This window comes from Musca vetustissima, unplaced genomic scaffold (assembly GCF_032173495.1).
Source record: "Musca vetustissima isolate MV318-11 ecotype Yass unplaced genomic scaffold, APGP_CSIRO_Mvet_v1 utg12664, whole genome shotgun sequence".
NCBI lineage: Eukaryota > Metazoa > Arthropoda > Insecta > Diptera > Muscidae > Musca > Musca vetustissima.
In genome coordinates, this window is record NW_026885900.1 from 657,923 (window position 1) to 685,690 (window position 27,768).

The 27,768-nt window shown below is 34.0% G+C and overlaps 2 protein-coding genes and 2 non-coding genes across 4 annotated transcripts; 2 read left to right on the forward strand and 2 right to left on the reverse strand.

The window, feature by feature from the left end:
• Window positions 1-1,437: 1,437 nt before the first annotated feature.
• LOC133333219 (protein phosphatase Slingshot) lies at window positions 1,438-3,706 on the forward strand. Its single transcript, XM_061541547.1, has 7 exons — window positions 1,438-1,521; window positions 1,596-1,712; window positions 1,779-2,229; window positions 2,722-3,096; window positions 3,166-3,276; window positions 3,343-3,526; window positions 3,597-3,706. The coding sequence occupies exons 1-7, from the start codon at window positions 1,501-1,503 to the stop codon at window positions 3,625-3,627; spliced, it is 1,290 nt and encodes a 429-aa protein (XP_061397531.1). The 5' UTR covers window positions 1,438-1,500; the 3' UTR covers window positions 3,628-3,706.
• Window positions 3,707-8,520: 4,814 nt separating this feature from the next.
• LOC133333242 (guanylate cyclase 32E) lies at window positions 8,521-18,984 on the reverse strand. The gene is made up of 17 exons (XM_061541568.1): window positions 18,750-18,984; window positions 18,449-18,687; window positions 18,261-18,383; window positions 17,386-17,572; window positions 15,841-16,091; window positions 13,479-13,550; window positions 13,104-13,249; window positions 12,877-13,024; window positions 12,448-12,538; window positions 12,199-12,386; window positions 11,914-12,093; window positions 11,716-11,820; window positions 11,532-11,603; window positions 11,152-11,326; window positions 9,681-10,381; window positions 8,833-9,470; window positions 8,521-8,768 (listed from the first exon to the last, which is right to left on the reverse strand). The coding sequence occupies exons 1-17, from the start codon at window positions 18,982-18,984 to the stop codon at window positions 8,567-8,569; spliced, it is 3,753 nt and encodes a 1,250-aa protein (XP_061397552.1). The 3' UTR covers window positions 8,521-8,566.
• Trnas-aga (transfer RNA serine (anticodon AGA)) lies at window positions 10,461-10,542 on the reverse strand. Its single transcript has one exon. It is a non-coding gene; the product is annotated as a tRNA-Ser (tRNA).
• Window positions 11,001-11,082, forward strand: Trnas-aga (transfer RNA serine (anticodon AGA)). The gene has a single exon. It is a non-coding gene; the product is annotated as a tRNA-Ser (tRNA).
• Window positions 18,985-27,768: the final 8,784 nt, after the last annotated feature.

Genomic DNA, 27,768 nt, shown 5'->3' on the forward strand with positions numbered 1-27,768 from the left:
TTGCACAGAAAAGGAAAAATATGGTTTAACAACTCAGGTTAACAGATGCCGAGTTCTAGTTCCATACTTTTGAAACCATGAAATGAATAACCCGAAACAATATTTGTTTTAAAATCGCCTATGGTTCTTGAATATATAATGAACGAATTATATATGTTTTAATAATTTAATAATAATTTTTTACTGTATATCCCTCTATTTTTTTTAACGCCCCTGTTTATTTTATCTTTCGTGTCAACAATGCAACACGAAAGTAAAAAAAAAAAAACTAGAAATATAACCCGAAAAAACGAAAAAATAAACATCTGTGGATAAACATTTGGCTGGATAATTTTGCATGTGCATTCAATGTCAAATGGGCTTCAGCATGAAAAAACGACACAATAAAAAAACTAGGCTATGAAATACAAAAGCCAACAAGCCTATAAGTATGCAAGTCAACAGCAAACTGTTGAGTCAACAACAATGAGTTGCGGGTTGGAGAGCTACAAAACAAATCCGTACTCGACATATTCATACAAAAGGATAACGATGACGACTGCAACAAAAAACACACACAACAAAAACAATAACAAAAGTATATTTTCCCAGCCAAAAAAGAGCGCACATGGAAATGCAGTGAAAACTAAAAAAGTAATATTTGTTCGAGACCTCCCTAAAAGTAGGCTTTCGAATTTGGCTGGGTGCAATATTTCTTTCTTATTTCCATTTTAATCTATTTGAAAAGACAATGACAACAAATGTGATGACGATGATGACCTATGACTTTCGCCGACATTTGATTTGGAAACCATTGATTCCGTTTTGTTGAAAATACGAGAAAATACCTAAGAAATCGTTGCCAAAATATTTGTTTTCTATTCATTAGCATATTTTGGATTATTGTTTTAGTTTTTTTTTCTTTTTTGTTAAAATATTACATTGTTTGTGTAATTTTTCTTCCTCGTGACATTTGACATATTTTTTGGACTTTTACACCATTGAAATATTGACAAAGGTAAAATGTTTTTTTCCTTTTGCAAAAGGTATTCAGAACATGAATTATGATAATGCATTTATGCAAAGAAGACACTCACACATCCACCCAATGCTTGAATTCTTTTTGTAAAGAAATGCCATATTTTCTGTTCACTTCCCCTTCCCCTCATAGGGGACAATACGTTGCAAATAACATTCCCCAAATTCTTTAACATTCCCATTCCTTATATTTTGTTTTGTTCCAACAATTTCCTCCTTTGTTAGAAATGTGAACTGGAAAGATGGAAAGTTTTTTTCTTCTTTGTTAGCATTTGTTTCCAAGGAAATGCATTAAAACTTGCTGATGCATACTTTATGCGATTTTGTAGTCTTCTTTGTATTATATTGCCTATTTTGGGGGGTAATATTGTAATTTTATACTCTGCTTAAAAAAAAACTTTGAATTTTATTAATTTGTTGGTGTGTGCGTTTCTTTACAGATTTATTGTCTGCATTGCCAAGTTAACTTTTTAATGATACAACATGGGAAATGGTATGAACAAGGTAGGTTACAGATTTCCTCATTAAAATATTAAAATTGGGATTCAATTTCACTTATTTTTTCCTTTCCCTCACAGGTGTTGCCTGGCTTGTATGTGGGCAATTATCGAGACTCCAAAGATACCCAACAATTGGACAAATTCAAGATAACCCACATAGTGGCCATACATGATAGTCCACGCAGATTATTACCGGTAAGACTAGCCGACCAAAAATAACCGAATACATTATAATAATTATACTCTCTTCCCTCTCCCCAGGATAAACACTACCTATGCGTCATGGCTGCCGATACACCCGATCAAAATCTCTCACAATATTTTACCGTCTGCAATGATTTTATACACGCTGCCCGTTTGCGTGAGGGCAATGTTCTCATTCACTGTTTGGCCGGGATGTCACGTTCCGTCACGGTTGCCGTTGCCTACATCATGACTGCCACCAACCTGAGTTGGAAAGATGCCCTGAAAGTTGTGCGCGCTGGACGCGCCGTGGCCAATCCAAATGTGGGCTTTCAAACACAACTGCAGGAATTCGAAATGTACCGTTTGAGCGAAGAACGTAGACGTTTGCGGGAACGTTATCCCTCCATGGCTTTGGAGAAGTTGGATCGCATGAAATGCATGGCAGCCCTGGACAACTATGAGGAGCTATTGCAGAATCGTGACATTTGTGAGGGGAATTGTGTGCGTGGAGAAAAATGTCCCACAGGTGGGTTAGTTGTAGATTATAAGGAGGCACAGTCATCATCTCATCATGCCACTGCGGAGGCTAAACCGCCCATGAGATATACTCTCTCATTTGCTGCTGAACAATGGAAGTTGAAAAACTCGCAATCCTCTCAAAGTAAAAATCCTTGCCAGGATAAACAAAAGGTCCTTGATACTGATGAGGAAGATGATGGCGGTGAAGTGTTAATGGAAAATGTCAAACTTTATCGACCCTTAGTGGAATTGCCAGCAGAAGAGGAAATAGTCCATGGAAAATAATTATGTCATTGTCGTATTATTTTTACAAACTTTTCTTTGTTTAATAAAAAATTTTAATTTTCCTTATATCCTTAAATATATTTTTTTGTTTTGATCACTCCATTACTGGCACCATTTTGTGATAACCGATGCTTCGTTGCCATACTTCTTTGTATTTGTCTATGTGTATGTGTGTGTTTGTTTTGTTTCTCCCTCTCTTCCACCACTTTACCAGGTGTTTGCAACATGGACCCCACCAAAGGTCTTTTCCGCCGACGACCTTCATCTGCCTCAACACGATCACGCCTCCGACCACAAGCTTCAACGGGTGGCGTAACCACCGCTCAATCGTGCCCAACGTCACCTAAACACTCCGGCCAAGGCCAAGTGGGATCGCGTCGTTCACTGGGCGGCGAGGGGATACCTGAAGACGATGAGGCCCACCTTAGTCCTACCACCTCGTCTGAGGCTGCCGAATATGCGGCCGCCATTGAGGCCAGTAAACGAGAAGCCCAAGAACGTCAACAACAACAGCGACAACTGCAACGTTCACCCTCACGGAATTCGACACGTTCACCGCGTGTCAGTAGTGCTGGCAGCCGTTTGACCGGCAATGGTAAAGCGGAAAATTCCTCGAAAGCCGGCTGTTCGGGTGCCGCCAATACCACCGCGAGTTCAGGTGGTGGGGGCGGTAGTAATGGCGGCACACATTTACAACGCAGTGCCAGCACTGTCAGTGGCCTGGCGGTGCGTCCTCGCAGTAGTCCTGCTGGTTTACATTCCTATACAGGTGCGTAGTGACTTAACTTCAAGGTTTGGGTCTATTCTCTTATAGAACAGTCTTTGTCGTCGTCAGGTTCCGTGCCATCGTCCGTCCATGGCTCACGTGTCGATTTGCGTGACACCGAAAAGGGATCGGCCATTTATTTAGGATGCTCAGCACCACGCAACTCTACCCTGTCACTGGCCTCGTCGGGCTCCTCAGCACCAGCTTCGCCGGCAAGAACACCACCCGTGAGTCCCAGACATGGCGTCAGAAGGTGAGTGTTACGGAATAAACTAAATGAGATCCGGTTTTTATTAAATTTCTGTTTGTTTTCGATTTTTCAGATCAGCAAGTTTGGTCAAGAAACCAAGATGAAATTACTGGTCAACCACCATCGAAAATCGTAATTTGTGAAAAGATGTTCGTTGATGCGGTGTTACAAAAACACACACACCTCAAATTATGTACCCTTAGGATGTTTGTGCTCGCATGCCCCATTAAAGTGTGATTTTGTGACATCGTGTAAACGTAACATATAAAGCGAAGCATTTTATTTTCTAAGTCCTTTAAACTAAGCAAAAAGAAACACATAACAAGAAACTTAACTACCCACGTTCAAGTTGGATAAGCTTATAACTTTGTTAAGCTTTTTAAGCTAAGGGGAGCAATCAAAAAAAGGTAAAGCTTATTATAAGCTTTCTACCCACAATTTTCCAAGCATTGGCATTTGATAAGCAATTAATACGATTTCCAAAATCATTATTTCTATATAAATTAAAAAAAAATAATAAAAACTAAAAAACAAGAACAAAATTAAGCTACTCTATTCATACAACTTACTTAATCTTAAGCTTTAATTGTACAAACGAAAACAAAATTTGAAAAAAAAAAACAGAGAAATCTATTCTAGATACATATTTACACATAGAAAGAAAAACCTACCTACAACCAACATCTATATTCTTGTACTCCAAAAAAAAAAGAAGAAAAAAAAAACAAATAAACGATCAACTTTTTAAACTTCCCATGAAAAACCAAATTTTTCGAAAACAATCTGGAGCAATTGTCAAAAGAAAAAAACAAAGAAACAAATAATCCAAATCCTTTTTCTACCTATTGTTAATGTTTAAGCCAATAGTCTGTAAACCAAATGAAACTACAGCTAAGATGGAAAGAAATTTTTAAGTAAATATTGTACATTTTTAGCTTGACTAATAGAGCACGCACACACATACATGCATACACTCATACAGTTTTGTTAACAATATGATAAAAATTTGCATCAATATATCAAAAAATACAATTAACATCGTACACTGAGAGAAACGCATCAACCCATTTCGAAATTGTATTTAAGAGCAGATTATTGTAATTTTTAAGTTCAGCAAACTCACCGTTGGTACCTTTTCCGCCTGCCGTGTGGAACGAATTAATCTGAAACAGAACGTATCTTCATGTTACCTGTTGTCAACACAAAACGAAATGAAACGAACGAATCAAATCAAGTGAAAAAAGAAACAAACAAATTTTGATACAACAAATGCAAGTGTATATTTATTACACCTAATTCAAGCACAAATTAAAGGAAAAAAATAATTGCGTTTATATTGTCATCAGTTAAAAGTAAATCATTTAACTGTCATTCAAAACGCACATTGCCGTTGAGGTAGCCTACAAAAATTTTAAAGTCACACAATATATATATAAATATATATATGTATATATATATATTAGGGCGGACCAATTTGTATGGAGCCAAAAAATCGACAAAAATCAGCCCTTAGGATGATTCTATGGACAATTCTAAGCAACCTTGGTAAAGGAACCATGGGTCTATCTCGATTTTCGAGTGTCCCACTTTTTTAAAACTGATTTTTTCCCTATTCATCGATATATCATATTTTTTTTTTAAATTTGACCTGCCCTAATATATATATATATATATATATATTTACATTTGAAATTTTATAGAGAACTATTCATTACCAACATTTTTTTCAATTTTCATTTTATTTGGAAAATTGTGAAATTTTACCAAATGAGAACATTAACGACAACATACTCCTACGATATAGTATTCTTGAAGATTTTGACACGTTTCTGCAAGGTGTGAAAGACACTCTAACTGTAGCCAGCAGTGATGTGTAATTGATGTAATTTAAAAAATATATATCCTTTTGAAAAATTTTAAAATACGGCGCCCAACATAATTTCAATGTTTCAATTGACGTCGAATATAACAAGAACAGCAGATTTTTGAATATTTTTGTTAATTGCTTCTTTAATTCATACCAGCAATTGCCGTTCTATGTTATAGTTCTTTTCCCCAATTAAACACCTGTTGGCCACCTCTATGACATACAGCTGATACCCATCGACAGCTTTGACCTGCAATTATTAACTGTTTTTACCAAAAAAAAACTATATTTGTTAAAACATTTAGCTTGAAATTAGTAAACTTTACACATACCTATATATACATAATAATAAAAATTCAATTATATAGACATATATATTTAGCGAAAAAGAAATTGTTTGTTGAAATTTATTAAAAAAGTAGATTTTTTATACAAAAACCAAAAAGAAAATTGAATATAAAATGCAGAAACTATTAATTTTTATACCAGCTAATAATTTTTAAACTTGTTATAGTAGTAAAAAAACAGAAACTAACAACAACAAAAACCCCAACAGAATTGTTATAGCTTTAAATCTAAGCATTTTAATTGCAATTGATTTTATTTATTTGAAAATCAGAATATTTAAACCAAATACAGTTTCATTATTCCGAAAATTGGGCACTCGAACAAAATTTGTACAAAATTTGAATTTATTTCAAAAATATTTTAAATCAGCCATCTGTACAACACATTTATTTCAGACAGTTGGAAATGTTTGGAAAATAACAGCCTAGAAGATCAAGACTAAGCCTTTGAAGAGAAATGAGAGTTCTGCGAAGAAAAATAAAAAATATATATTATTAAGATTTGGTTCTATAATAAAAAATACCTGCTATATTAACATAACAACAAGACAAAAAATCAATCTGAAAACACATCTAAAAGGAACAACAAATATACAAATACAATCAAAGCAACAAACAAGAATCATGACAAAACAAAAAAAGCACAGTGAAAAAAATACAACTAACAACCAAAAATACAAAGTTCGTAGTTCGTATATTTCAAAAAAAGAAATGTATAAAGAAAATGCATAAATTTATTTATGATAAACCAAAAAACAACAACTACTATTAATAACAACAAAATGAAATTATTGTTAAACAACATATTTATTTTAATGATTTTTTTTTATAAAAATATATATATATTTAAAACAAATTGTTGGTTACAAAATGAAATTGTTAAGTTTTACTTAAGCAATTAATTATTATATAAACTTAAAAATAAAGAATTATACATATATTAAAAAAATGAAATAAATAAACTGCTTTAATGAAAATGAACTGAATGAATATTGTGTTTTTAATTATTTAACAACAATTTTGGGTACCTACCTTCCAAACAATTTTATAACATAGCTTATGTGTGAAGCCGTCGAACGTAATAGGAGTGGACCGATATCCTCCATTTTCATTCTTGATTTATATTTGGAAGTAATATTACGATGTGCAAAGTTTGAATGAAATCGGTTATTCCCTTCGAAAGTTGTCGAAAGTTGTATAGATGCCACCCTCATTACTCATAAGGCTTAGGTTAATAAAATACATAAAATACTTCTTTCTAGACTCAATTCAACACGCTATGGAAAATTTCGTGTAAATCGGACAAAGAGAGTGTCGACTTTGTTCATATTTACCAAAAATTATTTGATATTTTACATATCTTCGAACTTTCAAAAAATGCAAATTTTCTCTCATTTAACACAATTTTATACATGTATTGTCAATATGGGATAAATCTTAACAATTCCCTCTAACCATTTTTGCAAAATTTATGAAAATCGGTTAAGTAGTCGCAGAGTTATTCGCATTTGAAGTCAATCATCAACCCAAATACGCTCTGCTGTTCGGTGCTGGGCGCCTATTACCTGAAAATGAAAAACCACACAAAAATTGATTCTTTAACAGCGGCATTGTTTTAGCTGCGTGGCTGCTGGTTTGTAACGAAAGTTGTAGCATACTTCTAGGCAAACACAGTCTGTAGGCAGTCGGAACATTGTTGAATTCAAATGCAAATAACTCAGCGAAAACTTAACCGATTTTTATAAATTTTTCAAGAATGGAATGTGGGAATTCTATAGTTTTATTATATTATAATGATACATATATAAACATATGTTATATAAGAGAAAACCAGCATTATGTCCAATGATATTTAAAATATCGACAATTTTTTATTTGTTAAATGTCGATTGGAGTAGCCTGTGCTATACCCCACGCAAATTACAACAGATACCAAAACGGTAGTGATTTCTTGAAAGTTCTAGACGCTTTGAATGATTTTCTATAGGCTGATGAGTTTCCCGAAATGTCTATGCAATTCCGCTGGTTATACGCGAATTGTAGTGCATTTTTCCTTGAGAAGAATGCAAAAAAGAAGCAGTTCACTGCGGTTGGCCGAGCTTTTAAAATGTTCGTAAAAGTAAAAGAAAATATTAAAAACATTTCTCCTTCAAATGACGTTTTTATTGTAACAACATTTAATCTAAATAAGTAATGAATACATGTAGCTCCTTGAGCTAATTTTTTGCATAATATATTCTATGCCCAATCGATATTTAGACTCTTTGTTATCTAAAAAAAATAGAAAATAACAATCAGATTCAGATAATTTATTAACAATTAAAATACCAAAATTCTCTAAAATCAAAAGCTTTAATAATAAATTCAATTTGCTACATTAATAATAAATAAATATACATATATAAATACAAGGCTTAAACATTTACATATTTATTTTTTGTTTAATATAAAAACAGACTAGACACACAAATATACGATATAATTTTTTCTATCAATATTTTTAAAATAAAACGTCTATTTAACACGAACACATTTTTAAGTACAACATTTCGATTAAGATTTTTGTAAATATGTATATATATATATAAAATTTTACATATTTTATATGTAAATGAACACAATAATAAATATATATTTAAGTGGACTTAGGCAATATTTTTAAAATAAACCTTAAAACTAAATTCACAATTAAGTAAGTAAATAAGTTCTATATATCAAGAGAAATATTATTGTTTTCGTTCATGGTAACATTGAATTTTGATTTTAGTTATAATTCTAATATTAATTCTATTTAATTATTGTTAATATATATTCTTTTAATTTCGTTTGTTAAGTTTCTTTGTGGTTCAGCAAGAGCGGCGTATTGGCATTGGGATAGGATGATGGACGTCTTTGGCGTTGTAGATTGGTCAGATCATCACAGCTTTGGCAAGATAGTGTAGACTCTTCATAGCGTGAATGGCACGAGGCACCCGATGAGCGTCTCAAACCCGTATAGGAATCGGTAACGACTTCTATCAAAGCTTCGTCACTAGGATTAAAAGGGCAAAAATTAAATTCATACACAATGCGATCTACCACATTTACCCACTCACCTATGATAACGATGATGTTCCAATAGGGAACCCGTGGCAAATCTTAATTTCTTTGGTGATTCCAAACTCGAAGAACGTGTCAATGAATTTCGGGGCATTTTCTTCAATGACGAACGTATACCCAAGTCATTGGCCACGGAGAGATTGTTTGATTGTTGTTGTTGTTGTTGCTGTTTGATAGTACCCTGTATATATTTATTTAATGCCCTTGAACCTCGACGTTGAGAACGTTCATAGGTACGTCTTTGTTTAGCCTCTTCATCCTCACCCAACAGCCAATAGGTTCGTTGATCACCTTTGCCTTTCATGCTGACCATACCACGTTCCTGATAATGATAGCCACCTAATTTTTCCAACAGCTCTTTACACTGCCAACTGCAGTGTATCCTTAGGGGAACTCCCGAGGATTCCATGCGGGAGGCTGTATTCACGGTATCACCGAACAGGCAGTAACGAGGCATTTTAAGGCCCACCACACCAGCACATACGGGGCCCGTGTGTATACCGATACGTAACAGCAATTTATTGTGGGGTCGATGGCGGATTTTAAATTCTGAAACTGCGTCCAGCAGATGCAGGGACATGGAGGCAATTTCAGCTGCATGTAAATCACCATTACGTATGGGTAAACCGGAAACCTGCAAAATAAATAAAATTTAAATATATCAAAGAAAATTAAATAATAGTCGAACTTCCATGATTCGAATTGAATCAAATGTAGTATCTGTAGCAGTAAGGATACAAATTATAATTTTATTTATAACCCGAAATACCCATAAAAGGAAGTGTGCTCAGGCTAATGTTAGTTCGAGTTATAGAAGTTCGACTGACTATATTTTGCCACCTACCACCATATAAGCATCGCCTATTGTCTCCACTTTGTAGACGTCATAGTGACCTATGATTGAATCAAAGCAGGTGTATAGATCATTAAGAAAATCCACAACTTGCAACGGTGTACTTTCCGCTGACATTGAGGTGAAGCCAACGATATCACTAAAATATATGGAAACCTGTTCATAACTTTCCGGATCAACTTTGTGGCCCTTTTTCAGCTGCTCAGCCACTGGCCGCGGTAACATTTCCAAGAGCAAAGCATCAGTCTTCTTTTTTTCTTCCTGTAATTGATCGGTACGCTCGTCAACCAAAGCCTCTAAATTATTGGCATATTTTTCCATCATTGCCATCATATTGTCGAAAATGTTGGGTTTCATGCCCTTACGCAGGGGTCTCAATTTGGCACGTATTGTCTTAAAGTCGGGACGATCTTCGGGCCGTTCAGCCCAGCATTCGGTAAGGATTTCACGAACACAATCAAATGAAGTTTCTAGAGGTTGTAATGATGGTCGATATGGATAGAGATTGTCTTGGACCTGTAGTACCTTCTGCAGACACTGCATGGGTGTTAAACCTGTTTCTCCAAACGGTCCATGGCGTGTATGAATTTCATAGAGAACAATACCAAATGAGTAGGAGTCACCTTTTTGTGTACCCATTACCAGGGATGCGGGGCCTTGTCTTAGTAGTTCGGGAGCACGGTAAAGTAATTCTTAAAAAAAATCAGAAATATAAAAATTAAGTAGATTTAAATAATAATCATAAATATAAATAAACAAAAGGTTATCTTTCGCAGTCGGTAGGATTCGAACCTACGCTCCCAGAGGGAATCTGATTTCTAGTCAGACGCCTTAACCGCTCGGCCACGACTGCTTACATGTTTGGTTTTGTTCATGTTTTATTTTCCGATGTAACTCAAATGGTTATTAATCATGTGTGTGTTTGTGTGTGCCCAAGTAAACAACAACGCAACAAACCACCAGCGCCAGAGTTTGAAGAGAGTGGCCACTCATAACAAAGAGAAATAGTGTTGGCAAATCGAGGCATTGACACAATTTTCTATTAAGAGAGTGAGACACATGAACCAAACAGCAACTTATAAGAGTACAACAGTGATGACAATTAAAAGCATAAAATGTACATATTCATTGACAAATAGTACTGAAATGTAAACTATGTCATCCCTAATAATTCAAAATGAATCAATGAATTGTTTATGTTGATTAAAAAATAATAAAAATACTAAATTTAATATGAAATTTATATATAAAAATTAAAAAAAAATTAAATCATAGCAAAGATTTTGATACTATGAACTAGGGTGGTAAGAAGCAGTCGTGGCCGAGCGGTTAAGGCGTCTGACTAGAAATCAGATTCCCTCTGGGAGCGTAGGTTCGAATCCTACCGACTGCGAAGTATAAATTTTTTGTAATTTTATTTTTCTTTCATTAATTTTATTTTATTTTGTGTTTTCATACTTACTTGTACATTTGGCAGCCATCGAGACAGCATCTGTCGAATTATCCTCGATGCCTTTCTTAAATGCAAACAAACCAAAGTCACTCAATTTAACCACCCAGCGTGAGTCAATCAACAAATTGGAAGTGCACAATGAGCCATGGAAACGTATGGGCGATTCATGTAAATAAATGACACCCTAAAAGACGATGACAACAATAGAGAGGGGGAGACAGGAAGAAAATAAAAACAAAGAAAACAACACATGGAAAACCACATGAAAAACAACAATCAACAACAATTGAAAAAAACTTTTGAGACAGACGTTAACAGATGATGAAGTTTACAAGGATGGTTAGAAGGGGGGATGGATTGATGGCCAAGTGTGAGTGAGTGTGACTTACACGTATTATATCGGCTACCATGGAAGCGATGAACATGTTGTCCAGCTTGACGTCCTCATTCTCCAAAATGTCCTTTAATTAGATGAAGCAAAAATCATAAAGACCAATACGAAGAAGAAGAAACAAAGAAGTGGATTAAATGCGTTTTGCCGTTGATGATTTATGTTTGTATGTATGTATGTACCTTCAGACTACCCCTGGTGCAGTATTCGGTTATAATACAAATGTTTGGAGGATCTGTACAGGCTCCGATAAATGCACAAATGTTGTCATGGCGGGCATCACGTAGCTATAAATATTTCAAAAAAGAAGGAGTATACATTTATTGCAAAAAATACATTTATTAAATTAATAAGAAAATTAATATTTTTGCATAACCTACCAATTTTAATTCCTTTTTCATTTCACGAGAAATATCCACACATTTCTTTCGCACCTTTTTAATTGCATACAGTTGACCCTTGTACAAACCGATTGGTGTGAATATTGTCGTATAACGAAAATCGGCATCGGGATTTGAGCTTAAACTGACCTGACTGGTGCGTATTAGGGGATGAGTAGACTGAGGAGAAAACAAATCGGAAATATAAAAATTACATAGCCGTAAAAATTTTAAAATAAAAAATTGTTTAAAAATATATTTTGGGTTAGGTAATCAAGTACTCACCCTTGTTTGCTTCTGGGCATTGGATTCCTTTTCATTCTCGTGCATTTGTACTTCACGAAAATCGATTTTCCACAACAAACTATCCAATTCTTGTTCATAACGCCAATTGCGATAGAGGACCAGTGAAACAATGCCCAGTAAAAGTAATGCTCCTCCAGCAATGCCAGCCGATATTTCACCCGTATAACCTGCAAGGATAATCACGATTAGTTACAAATTCCATATCAAGATACTGTTCCCAGCACATACTTATACACTTTTCATTGGCAAAACCACATTTGGGTTCTGCTGCTGGACGACCAGCGCCCACCCATTCTATTTTGCCATATATATTGAGATCCTACAAAAAAAAAAACCGAAAATAAATTTAAATTTCGTTGATAGTGTAGGTTATTTGTGTATGTATGTAGAACATAGACCATAAACATTAATAATGATAGGCTTACCTGCCAATAGCTCTTTTTTACATTTATTTATTTATTTATTTTTATGAGAGATGTAAAGTTTTCAGAAATGCATAAATTACAAGATTAAATAGAAAGAAATAACACAAAGAAAAGAAAAATAAAACATATATGATGTAACCGAATGTAAGCAGAGTTATTTTACAGCCAATGGCGGAGATAGTTAAATAAATTTTGTTGGCTTACACCGGAACAGTTTCGAAATTATACTTACAGGCAATTTATCACTTTGTGTTTGACTAAAGGTACCCACGGGTATCAGACCAGGAACTGTTTTATTTTTATGATTGCGTGTCAAACCACGCGCTAATACTGTATAATTGCCAGCAGCATCACCATTTTCATCGATATAGACATGGTAACTGAAAGGGATATGAATAATAATAAAATAAGGGATTTTTAAGTAATAAAATCCGCTAATTTCCCTGTGTTTGTATTTACCCCATTGCACTGCGATACTTGGTGCCTTTTATAGCCTCAATTATAGCTGTACCATTTTTTGGCATTTCACCCTGGCGTAATACTTTAATCAAAGCCTTTGCGTACAAGTGTACGGCATCGTAAAGATATGCTGCCTCAGCACTTATCTGTGAAAAAAGTAAAATGCCATTAAATTGTATTAAAAAATTCAACATTAAAGGACATTGAAATCGAATAAAAATCAACAAACAAAAACAAGGGTATATATTTTTATACACATATGTCTCTATTTAATTTAATTTTATTATAAAATCTTTTATTTTGTATGCCAATCATTTTGGTCACATTTTCCCAAAAAATATTGTCTTTTTGGTGTGTTGTTTTTCTTCTACTAACCTGTCTTGCACCTCCAAATAAACCCAGTGGATTGGGAAAATTAAATGGTGGTAGTTGCATATATTTGTTAACCTAAAATGAAGTTGAAAAAAGAGAAGAGAATGTTTACACAAATTACTTTTAAATAATGATTAATGATTTTGAAATTGGCTAGCTAGCTAACAAGCAGTCAAGCAAAACAAAACATGAAAAAAACCAACAACAACATCCGGACAAAGCATGTTGGCATTTCAATACATTGATATCCTTTTTTGACAGACATGGTGATAATGGAAAATTAATTACTCTATAGCATCATCCGTTTTTGAGGGGGAGGTGGATGATTTTGATATCAATTTTGTTGAACTAGGCTAGCACAAAAAATAAATCGAATAATTTAATAAAGACTTAATGTTTGGAAAAATAGGAAATTGTGTGATACTTGGAACAGGAGAAAATATATTTCAAACATGAAATACGGAAACTGCAAGAAATACAGACTCGAATTTTCATTAAAACAAAAACCTTTTGACAGAAATGTTGACAAATTCCTAAGAGATTGTTTTGGGACATTGAAAATCTTTTTGAGAGTTATTATCTTCGTCCTTTATATATGATTGATTTTAATATCAATTTACGACACAAATTAACAAAAATCTAAGCGGGAATTCTAAATTCAAAAACAATCTGTCAAAAAAAAAACAATTTTGTTTCTCAAACCCATATAAACAGAGGAAATGTGAAAGAACTTTGGACATAGTGTATTAAAATTATGTTCTGGGCTAATATTAATTTTAGAAGAATTAAAAAAGCAATACATCAAATCGAGGATTTATGTCTAAAGATGGTAAGACCAAGATTAGTTCCGGAGGTTTATTTGTATAGCATGCCTTATAGCTATATCGAGGACCTTCTAACTATGAAAGCTAGTTCTTTAATGCAATATTTCCATCAAACCAATGATATAATAAAATATAATTTATATTCAGAGGATTAAATGAGAGTTCCGAACAGAACAACACAAAACAGGCTTCCAATATGTCTACATACGCTAAGACCTAGTTTAGTTAGGGGACCTATATTTATAGTATGCCTTATAGATATATAGAGGGCCTTCCCACTATGAAAGGTATTTTTTCAATGCAATACCCATGGAAGTCCACAAGGTCTTGATAAATAAAATATTTAAAATAATTTAAGAACTTTCCCCCTCCCTTAAAGGTAATATTTAATCTAAAATAAATTTTATTGAAGATCACCTAAAGTTTCTTTAAAAAACACAACATTTTATTCTACTTCATAAATTAAGATATTGATTCAAAAAAACCTTGAAGCCTTGTCAACCTAGGGAACATGACAAGTCGATTTATGAATGTCCGTCCGTCCGCCCATGTTGAGTTATAAAGAAAGTACTGGTCGCATTTATGATCCGAATTGGATAAAATTTGGCACCGCTTTATTATTTGGCCTAAGGACGAACCCCGGTTAAGATTTAGATCCAGGCTCCATATATAGTTTTAAGTAAATTGTGCACCAAAGACCCAAAGTTATGTCGATTGTCACAAAATTTTGCACAACGTACTAAAGTTACTATAACATAACGTGTGTCAAGTGTTCTCGAAATCGATTCAGATTTAGATGTAGCTCCCATATATAGAGTCGAATTTTAAGTAAAGGGCACATCAAAGGCCCAAAGTAAGCACGATTGGCATAACATTTGGCACAATGTACTGATACTGAAGGGTCTCATACCTTACTGTTTTAAAATGTCAAATTTGCCATCCTTTAACCTTTTTTGTAAATAATAAAACATCAATATCTTACAAAATAATTAACTGTAAAAAAGACAAATTACAGGCCCAGTATTTCAGCTGTCATATAAAATACAAAATTGTTAATGAAAAATGCCAAATATTTGTTGTATTTTAACACTTGGGGGAAATGATGATGTTAACCACTAAAATGTTAATGTTTACCATCATTTATCAAACTCTTGCTGGGCGACCGGCCATTGTGGTTACTACACGTAATACCCAAAATGGCTTTATTGGCCACCCGCAGATTGTGGCCATAAGAATTAATTTTTTCAACACTTTATGTGAAACATAAAACGAATTTTCATTAACTTCATTCGATGTGTACATGACTTTATCAACAGCTAGCTAATCACCAAATAGCAGATTGCTCTATTAAAAAGGTTATGAAGAATTGATGATAAACACAAATATCCACCTCACTCTCGATCTCGAGTATCATTCATTTCATCAACATTATCGAGAGTTGTTGGCTTAATTCTCAACACACCATTAAAATTACCAATTAAAATATTAATGGGTTTGCTTTTAATGGCCCGGAAATTTATTCACTTCACTCTCTTACTTACCTCCTTGGCAAATTCGGCAAATTTAATTGGCGCTGTTGGTAAAATGCCCAAATATGACTGAAAGGCCATTTCCGCTTGGGCATCGCTTTTATCCAGTAGCAGGCCGCGTAAATATTTATCTGGCTTCGAGGGATCATATTGTTCGATATCGACTCCGAGAACAAAGTACTCACCCTTGTCGAGCAGGCCTTTGTTATGCAGGGCTACCATTAGGCCCACATGTTCGTAATAATGGCCCAATATAAGATAAACTAAACAAGAAAAGAAAAGAAGAAAGAAAGAAAACAGACAAGGGACATGATTGCAAATAAATGACAAGAATGTGGTTGGTCATCACGTTTATTGGTATCCGTGCGCCCGTAAAGCTAGGACAACTCAACGTAATAGTGGTAATTAACTGTGGACTTTATAGAGGAGAAAGTGATTGAAACTAAAAGCACTGGACGGGATAATAACATCATTAAATTCACAGCTTTACAGCGATGGAAAATTGTTTAGAAACTGTCGGTCGGTCAGTAGACATAAAGAAATCTTAAATATATTTTTATTTACCCTCAAAGAAAATATGATTTAATTTCATTATATGTGTATGTATGTCATACCCATGCAAACACACGTGGGCTGTTTGGACTCTTCCCTGCCAAATTAAAAGTTTTCAAGTGAAATAAAACCTATGTATTTATAACTGTAAAAGTAAGGAGCACTGAAACAGAGGCAAATCACCCACATGTTCTACAAAATGTGCCACACGTGCCTTAAATAACTGTTACTAATTGGAATGACATCCCTCAGATCATTTTCATATTTAGATCGAATTCAATTTTATATGGCTATTTACAAGTTTTTTTTATGCCGGAAGATACATTTTCCCAATTCAAATGTTCCATTTCCTTACTATTGTCTTTATTCAATCCCTGTTCAACTTTAATTGAATATTTATTTATTTTAAAAGTACGATAAAGAAAAAATATTTGAATATAAAAGTATTTAAATTATGTGTGCTTTGACAATGATTTATGCAAGTATGTGTATATACCGTTCACTTGTTCTTGGGAATATATTAAAAGATAACATACACACATACATACACAAAATAGAAAACATAACGACGATTCTCAAAGATAAGCAATGGAAATCCACCCTAGTTTCTTTGAGGCGGAACAAACACCTTTTAGACAAAAATTCTTAAGGGTATTTTTTTTTTTCTTTGCCATCTTCATCTATGCCACACACACAAACAATTAACCCCCCGTGAGATTTATGACATCTTTTTTTCAAATACATTCCCAATTTCTATACGCTGAACTCTGAGCCTTGTTAATTGTTCCATATTGCCAAAGCTTTTCGAAAAAAGAAATAAAAGTTTAAAAAGTATTCTAATTAAAAAATCCTTTTGGAAAAAGCAAAAAGAAATCTTCTTCTTCGCACTCTCATAAATTAGTATCCTCAGTGTTTTCATTAATCCCTGCAATCCCCTGTGCTGGGAGACACATAAAAGGTCTAATTGTTAATTCCATTTACTGGTACTTTATGGTACATACTTACTGCGGGTATTTGTATAAGTCTGCTGCACTAAATTGACAAAAGGATTTGCCATGAAGCCGTGATGATAGATAGTCTTCCAGGTCTTGACGTCACGCACCGTAATGGCAGCACTCTTTAAAATACTCAAGATGGTATCGGCCACAGGTTGATACAAACTATCCGGATGGTCAAGATACAAAAATGTTACCTACAACAACAATGATATGTTCCATACATTCATTCCAGTCCATGTAGCCATCCAGAGGACAAGTACAAGATGCGACAAAAGCCGTTAAAAGCAAACAGATTGTATGAAAAGAATATGAAAGGAAAGAGAAAATGAAATAAGTTCATAAGATATAAAATTAATATAAAACTGAATGAAGTGATAAATGGAGTCCAAGTGAGTACAAGAGGAAGGGATGTAGGAAAAAGTAGGTAGGGAAGAAATGCATCCTTGTTTAGTGTAAGAAATAAATGCGGGTGGTCTATGTGAATGATACATAGAAAAATATGAGGGTCTGAGGATTTGTTCTGTTCAAAACTAAGATATATGCTCCTCCATAACTTGCTCAATCACCCAGCTGTGAATTTTTCAAAACAAATCTCGAGGCCCCAGTCGTGGATAATTTTTAGATTTTTTTTCCAGTGGCCAAAATGGCGGGTATTTTGGAAATGTTTTTCCAGTGGCTGTCTAAGGTTTGAATCATTGAAATAATTTTTCTCAAGGCATGCCGTAGGCATGTATTATTTTTCTAAGCGTCAACAAGGTGTGAAATCTTGAAAATTTTTTTACGTATATCAAGTTATTAATCGATTTTGGTTAAGCATATCAATCAGATATAATTTCATGAAAATGGCGCCCAAAGTTTACTTTTTTACTTATTATCTCATACCTGGGTCCAATTAAACGCCATCAAAAGCGACACAACCGATTTGGAGATTTGTGTGTCCGGTGGACGGGTTCGTGCAAATGTTGGAAAATCATGTTTATTCGAGGTGTCACGATGGGTACAATACTAAAAAGAGAATAAAACAAAAATTCCATAAATATATCCCCAAAATAATTCCCCTTAAAACTTACATAAGATATCATGGGTAAATTGAAAGCAGCTGCCATGCGACCCTCATGGACACATGTTTCCTGCGGTCCAATATAGCCAACAATTTGTTTCGTCCACAAGGCGGCGGTTTGTCGTATGCTATTGACTTCATCGCCATACGTTTCGGCAACTATAAAATCTAATTCATGGCCCAATGATTTCAATTCACCCTCATTCACTTCCTTGACCGCTAAACTAATCGCACCAGATATGGTAATACCTGAAACAAAGAAAAATAACTAAAGACAAATATAGAGGTGATTAAAGTTTGTGTTCATTTACCTGGTCTTTGATAATCCAAATTGCCGGGTGTTCTCTGGGAACCCGTTAAATAGCCCAAAGTAAAAGTTTCAGCCCACACCAATTGCTGGCAGCAGAATGTTGAGTAGAAAATTAAAAATGCAACCAGAATCAGGAATTTATTAACCACGAATGGTGATGATGGCGGCGAGATGGACGTGGAGTGCGATGACGACGACGAGTATAACAACGCTAATGAGCGTAAGAGTGTCTTCATTACGTGCTGCACGACTAGTACAAGATTGATGTTTGCTCAGAGGAGAAAGAAGGAGAATTTCTTTGAATAGTTGATGAACAACAGCAGTAGCAGCAGGATGGATATTAACTTCCAAGAAGTTAGCAAATAGTTTAAGGTTTCCAATTAATTGCAAAACAAAGGGGAGCTGTTACTGTTTTATTTTCTGCAAGGTTGTCTTGGGTAGCGGATAGTTCAAGGATCCTTTAAACATTCACGGGCCAACCAACCACACATAGCATACATCGAATTCGTTTTCTACAGACAATTCTTATTTCCAAACGTTTCCCCTCCGAGTACTTTTTGCGCTTCATAGTTTGTGTTGATGTTTACTCAATGAAATTGTTGTTGTTTTTTCGGCTTTCGAATGGATGGAGGAAGGATAGGGGGTGGCGGTTGTGTGTTTTAATCGGCCACTAATATCTTTTCTTGTGGTCGGTCCACCAATAAATCTTGAAATGTTTATCTGTTTTCTTGAACGGTTTATGCTTCATTAGTTTTAAAATAACATTTCATTGGGAGATGTGCATGTGCTTGTGTGTGAGTGTGTGTATGTGCACATAGTCTTCTTTCTCTTGTCTCCACTTAAGTACTTTTTGATAAGATTTGTGGTTTCCTAAAGGTTTGTGTGGTCATCACATTAAATGTTTGCGGTTCTAGACAGTTAGCCTCCCAATGGTCCATAGATTTATTTTCTGCAATGAAAGAGGAAAAACAGAGGAAAACATATACAAAATGTCAAATAAATACATACTCAGTCATATATATGCATGCATGTGATTTACTGCATAAATGTGGCAAATTAAGGGTTGTGGAAATATTTAAAATGTTGTCATTGTGTCTATCAGGGTGGCTGGTGTTGTTGTTATTACAAGAAAAAATCTCAACAACCTCATCTACTTGACACATATTCATATTTGTAAAAATATTTAAGGTTATGTTGTAGTTATGCAGAGGAGTCACTAGAAGAGTCATAAACACAGATAGACAGGATAACATGCATCGTTATCAGAACAAATCGCAGATGGTACAAATATTTATGTTGACAAGTTTTTTTTTAATGGCATTCATATGTAGAGAGGGAAAGAGACTTGGCGGATGTCATGTTAAAACTTATTAAGTACATTTGGTAATATTCAACAATAAAAAATCGCGTTATATTCTTATTGGGTAGACTACAAAAATGTTTGGAATATTGGTCGAATTTTTATATTGACCCCATAGAGTGGTATCCCTCATTATTAGGTATTTTAAATCAATCTGCTACACATTCCACCTATTCGTCGACTATAAGACCCTATCCGTTCAGTGCCAACTATAGAGGAATAAGTCTCCTTCCCATCGCGCATAGAGTGCTATACTGCGTATTGTGCGTACGACCGAAGCCAATGGTCAATGACATTATTCCATCATAGAACAGATTTTCAATCTGCGCCAAATCCTGGAAAAGTCCCACGAAAAACAATCGTCGACTATAAGGCCGCATTCGACAGCCCTATCCGTTCAGTGCAGTTTTCAGACATGTCTGCGTTCGGCATTCCTGCAAAATTAATACGCCTATGTTCTGTCTCGAGTCAGCTAAGTAGGTTCTAATTTGATATTGGGGATTCTCTTTAAGCGAAAATCTCCCTACAAAAACTTATCAATATTGGACCATGCTTCCGGCAATATTCCATATTGCCGTACCACCAATTTTTCGCTCTGATTCTCATGGGGCGTTAAATCTTCCTTCCAACAATTATTTTTTATAGCTCCTATATAACGTCCAATTTTCGGTATAAATGATGTTTTTTACCGAATTTGACATATCGGATTCCTGGATAATAAAAACCTTCTTTCCGGAAATTATTTAATATAGGTTAAAGGTTAAATGTTAATCAAAGGGGCTCTTTTTATATGGATTAATTTCTAAAACCATAGTTAAGTTGTTTTAACTTTCAAACCCACAAGCATATGTATGTATAGGTTAACTACTATGTGACATTGTGTGTGAACCTACATTGCATTCTTGCAACAACAAAAACTACAACAATAGAAAGAAAGACATTCTATATAACTGTAACAGACAGCAAACTATTTATTATGACTGGATTCCACAGCCACATACTAACAATTTACAAAAAAAATCAACTTACCGTCACACATATACACACGCTAGTAATGCAGCAAAAAACGATTCTATCGTTGCAGTTGTACTATAACTACGTCACTAACAACAAGAGTCTGTGACTTATCTTTGCCACAGTAACAACAAATAACATTACACACATACCAACATGTGCACATGTATGTTCATACACACATTATGGCTTCTGTTTCTGATTTAGAAGCCAACTACTAACCCAAAAAAAAAACAGTACAAGAATCCTGAACAAGCACAGATTAGGATTTAAATAATAACAAACATCCTTACATACATATGCACATAATAACACACATCGTTACCTAGTTGTAATGTGTGTTCGTATGCAACGAATTAAAGGGTTCTTTTTCGGTATTAAAGATTCTGGGTACATATTACTTCCGCAAAGAAAAGTTCTTGAAACAAAGAAAAAAAAATGAAATTGAAATTGATAGACAAAAACCCACACATGGGAAGTCATCTCCCACGCATTGTCATGCACACACAGCCACAGATATAAAACGATCTCTTGCAAATATTTGAGAGGGGTTTTTCCGACTTCTTCTACATTTTTTGGTATTATAATGTAAAAGGTGTAACCCGCCACACCACACACCTTATCGTTTCGTATGCCATACGTCATACGCCACCCAGCCAGTCCACAAAGTTAGAAGGTCACAGCAAAAATTGCTTGTTTTTTGCTTTTGTTTTTCTTTTTTTTGGCAACCAATGAACAACACCTCCGAACAGGTGTCAGTTTTATTGTCCCGCTACGTTTATGGTTTCATATTGTTGGGTTATTATGTTGTCACTGTTGTCGTTGTTGCTCTTGCTGTTGTTGTTTTTTTACTGTTCGTTGTTGGTGGCAGTGGTGAAAATTTAATATTTTAACAACGTAATGAAAGCAAGAAAGATTTATGGCCAATTTAAACCATTTATGTCAGGAATTTCAATATAACATAAATGTACATACATACATAGCCATGCACATGATTGTCGCATGTATCATAACATGACTGCGATAAGCATATACGGAAAGGGGCTATGAAAAATTTAAAACAAGTTGTTAAAGGATTAAATCGAGTTGATTACATATTAATTGATGGGGTATAGAGTGAGGTTCAGAATATTGAGTAATTGGTATAAAAAATAAAAACTATATAAGTGATTAATTTATAAGCCAGGATTTAGATCGATTTATTTAACTATAAAGTAATGAGAAAGTTTAAAAAGTGTTTTAATCTGTTTATGTAAAAAATGACAAAAATTCCAAGAATCAGGAATTCATACTTTAGCCGCATTGTTCATTGGAATTACCCCTTAGTAGATATTTTTTATTCAAAATCCTAGAGATTCAGTTAAGTTTTTCTATATTTAGAAATAGTACATTAAACAATTGTGTATCTACGCTTTATTTTTATACTATCCACCATAAAATTGTCTATATTAAATTTATAATTTCGTTTGCAACACCTCGAAATGTTTGTCGGAGACCCCGTCGGAGATGATACACATATTTTTTATATAAATAAAATTATTAGTCTATGAGATCAATACCCGACTGTCTATTGAAATCGCAATAGGGATCGAAATATTTCACGTAATGCTTTGAAATATCGCACATCCACCGCTACAGCTTATAAGAAATGGGATATATCGACCCCCGTTTTGATATGGCCCAGGCCAATTTTTGGTGTGTCGAAGGAGTGGGTAGCATTTTCTAATAGAAGGGGCTCAAATTTGGAGCTCCGGATTATTGAAAGGCGAAAAAAATATTACAGACAAATTTGGAGCTCCGGATTATTGAAAGGCGAAAAAAATATTACAGACACAGAAGTCTAGCCCCGTTGTAAATAATGTACGATATTAGGCGTATTTTCGTTATGCAGTGGGTTCGGGTTCTATACAAACATTTTTGAATATAAAACCACGTTGTGGCTCAAATTTAGCGTTTCGGGTTCTTAGTGAATATAATGGTACCGGTTGATTGAGTCGAATTCGGATTATTGGAGGAAGAAAAAAATTTTTAGTGGGTAAAAAAACTACTCCGCAAAAAAGTAGTGTAGATCCAAGATTTATCATACCACCCTGAGGTCTTAGTCGAATTTTTTTCCAAACTATTTTTCCGTAATTTCGGTATTTCGTTTTCGCTCATAAAAACATCGCTCATAAAGAACATCGTTTTTGCGTTTTATTTTTATTTCGTCTGTACTTTAATTATAAAATATCATGATTCAAATTGAATAATAAAATTTTACTTAATGCTATAATTTGACAATGTTAACAGCAATATCATAAATTTTAAACAACTTTATAAAAATATTTTCCATAAAATTTACTACATCATTATATTGCCATAAATAATCCCCCATAAATTTCAAATGATAACCTTTTAAAAAATTTAATAGATATTCAATGGCTGGTGCCAAACAAAATATTTATAAAAAAGCGAAAAGGCAAGGATATGCCATGATTTCCATGAGGAGCATATTTACAATATTGCAGGGCAACAATGTGCTTTTTACTTCGTCAATGGAATTTTTAATACTTTCCGTCTTGTATCATCGTGATGGATGGTTTGATAGAGTATTGAGGGTATTGAGGCATACTTGCAATATTGCAATTTTGTATACGACGTTTTTTTATTGCCATTCAATTTGTATGACATTTTTCCCCCATCCGTTTGAACTTTATAAGCAACCACTTAAAAAAGCACTTCAATAAAGTAATATCCTATTTATTATTATTTCATTTTTTTTTCGTTTTTCTTTAGTAATATTTATTTATGCTTTTATTATTGCTACTGGATTGTGGTAATGGTTGTTCAAGCCATTGATGAATGTTTGCTTACATATTCCAAACACACTTTTAGTTTTTTGTGTGTGCACGAGAGTGTGTGAGTGTGTTTGTATTAGATTCATGTTGAAAGGCACTGCATTATTAACGGCAAAGTGTCAATATTGATTTTGTGAGTAAGAGAGCCAACCAACACACAAATATGAGAACAACATCAATATGACTTGGTTAGTGATTTTTTTTTTTGCATTTTCCCTTAGAAAATGAGAGCAAGCAAAGGAGGGCAGAAGTGGGCAGAGAATGTGCATGAAATATTGGAAAAATTTTTCTGCAGTAAAGGCATCAAACACTGCGTGTGTGTGTGTCTCCCTCTCTGCAACATTGTAAACATATGTGTGAGTGTGTTTGTTTTTCTAAAGGTTTTATTTGTTGTAAACAGAGATTTATTATATTTCTCAGAGTTTGTTATGACAATATTCTGCACTGCATGTCCACAGCAGTGGTCGTTCGTATAAATGATCAATAGCCAGCAATCAAGTCAAAAGTTTGACATTCTTATTAACCGTAAAGCACTATCTCTTTGTTGTTGTTATTTCAAAATGTTCTCTAGATACTTTATCATAAATTGTTGTAAACTATTACCCATGGCAATTGTAACAATTCACAGTAGCAACAATGTTTTAAAGGCATGGGGAAAAGGCGGGTGTTTGGGAGCGTATAAGTACTGCTGCAATAATTCGATTTGTTGCACGTAGATGCGCAAGGTGGCGTATGAATAATGGATATTAATTTTCAAAAGCTATCTACAAATTCGAACAGGTAAATTTACATTTCCCGAGAATTGTGTGTTTATATTCAAATGGTAAACAATTTTTATTTTTGGAAAATAAATTTGTTACAAGAATCCATTTCTAAATTAAAGGAAAAATAAATATTTAACATTGTAGGCGATGACAGTTAAAGAGAATTAAAATAAAACAGATTGTAACGCCATACACTGTTATTCGAAACGCTTAATTAAATTAAATAATATTGAAATCCAAATTTGGAATCTGGGTTTGTAAAAGTAGTTTAGAACATTTAAACATCCTAGAAAATTCTTGGCATTCTCTAAAAATATCTCTACATTTTATTCAGCTCAAATTGACACAAAGAATTACTCAGCTTTAAAATGTGTCAGTTTATCTTTAACATTGGCAACTAAGCAAAGCAGTTATTTTGTTGCTTTATTTGTCCCTATTGGGTATTTAAGGATATGTGTGTTATGTGTGTGTGTGTGAGTGTGCGTGTAAAAGGTTATTTCCTTTTCCATGCAATTCTATTGCTCTAAAAAGTGATATAGCATTGAATACAATCCTCCCCTTTCTCCCATTTTTGCCATTGGAAATAATCAATTGAAAGCAAAAAAACCAAATACTGCAAAAGAAGTATTGAATAGTAAACCAGGACAAAAGCAGAACGCATTGAATGCTGTGTTACTAAACGTGATATCAAAGTGAATGTGTGTGTGTGTTTGAGCGTGTGCGAATAGTGATGGTGTTTTCATAAGTTTATTGGCCCAAATAGGGGTGACAATAAATTATTAACACTTGTGACTTTAAATAACAACAATATCGAATAAATTACACAATCACACAATAATATTACATAATAAAAGTTTAATATTAAATTAGCAAAGAAATAAACTGTACCATGGGTTTTCTTTCCTTCCTTTCCTAAACCAATATAAAAATATTTATTCTATTCGTGTTGTGTATTCCACAACAAATTTGGCGGCTTTGCATAAATAAATCAAAAATGTGTCTCCTAAAATAACCAATACTTCTCCTCCATGCCTTAACCCTCATCATAATAAGCGTGAAAATACCAAAAAACGCTTAGTCACTTCACTGTCACTTGTGATAAGCGTAATCTTGTCCTTGATATCTTTCCTAATATTAAGTGTTAGAGGGCTGGGAAAAATTGGTATTTATTAGCATAATGAAGGGATTATTTGGCAAACAAAGTGGTTGTGTGTTTTGCAGGATATTATGGTGTGGAGCATATTTAATATAAGCTATGTATACATATAGGATTAAAACTTCTTCTCTGGTTATACCAAAGATATTTATCACTATGTTCGAATTTGCCCCGACATAAACTTTGGATGTTGACAACAGAAAGGGTCGTACAGTGCAGAGGACAATAAATGCAAGTAAATCTTCTCCTAAAAAATTTAATCGGTTGAAATTCAATTAAAAGAGTATGCCAGAATATATGCCTCTTCAAGTCAGATCTGCTATATATTTGGGGTCAGACTAGCTATATATACGGCAAAATGAAGTCGATTTTTATAACCTACACAACTATGTTGTCAGGGTATTATAGCTTTGTGCAGCCCACCTAAATAAACCGATCGTCATATCTCGACTTGCTGAGTCGATTAAGACGTGTCCGTCTATCCATTATAATTTGTAAACACGACTTTTTGGTCGCTCTAGAGGCCACAAATATGACCGGAAAATCACGAAATTTTGCATGAAGAAGGCAATCAGGCCAAAGAGTAAGGGTGTCTGTTTTTGATAAAGATCGGTTGATATTTAGCGGGTCAAATGGACCCAGGCTTTTCTGTGCAAAGTGACAAAATTTGTATTGTGTGGCGTATATATTTACTCCTGGAGTACATAGACCCGAGAAGTTGATGGTATATCCAAGAGGAGTGGATGACATTTAAACTGGAACCAATTATATGGCTGTATGTACTAGGATAAGGGATATTTACGTTAATATTTAAGGTGGTCTAGAATTCTGATATTGGTTAGTATTAATTAATCCATTAAAAATTTTTCTTGAGGTTCCGAACAAGAATATTTTACGCAATAATAATATCAAATACCACACTATTACTAATTAGAGCAGCCACTTCGACTACAAAAACAACAGTTACAACAAAAAAGTTCTGAGCGCCCTACACTATGTGGTGCACATTCAAATATATACCTAAAAACGATCGGGACTTGACTTGATCCCCAATGAAAACGCCATATATAAAAGTAAGTGGCGTTTTCAATAAATAATAAATATTCATAATTTTGATAAGAAGACCCAATGGAAATGCATTAGGTATGGATGTTTGGAAGTTACTGTTATATGAGGTCTCCCTAAAAATTGGACCAATATTGATAATGCCCACCCAATGAGAACTTCAAATAACAAATTTCAATTTTAAATATTGCAGGCTCTAAATCGACATAGAATTTTATCCTGATCCAGAATATATACACCATAACAACAAATCGGAATATCAAACAATATACAGGATAATCCTCAAAGCATATTTATTTTTTTAATAACAAATAATAAACAATAGCTAACATAAAATGAAACCAAATAAAATATTTAGTCAGCAACAATAAAATAATGAAATTTATTTGCAATTCACACCAAACTCCCTCTGGACAATTACTCCTATTTCGTCGCCCAAATGGATTTTCAATACCAAAGATTTCATTGTTTTTTATGCATATTTATGAGTTTTATGATTCATTTTTTCTTTCGTTATTATTTCTTTGTGATGTAAACTAAAAATCGCTGTATCAGCAGAAGAATTTTTGCTTTTGAACAGAAGTTGCAAGTTGTCCTCACATGCGTTTGTAGCAAAAGCCATTAAGTCATGTTTGCGTTTTATGACTGCAATATTCGCTTCAAGACAACTTTACTTTTGACAGAGGGAGGGGTGTGATTTTATTAAGCTTTTTTGGGGTTTAAGCATTTTGTTTTGTGTGCGTGCAGAGTGTTTATTTGTTTTCCTCACTTTTAGCTTGCTTGCGTGTGAGTGTGTTTTTTAAAAAGTCAGAATCGATTTCCAT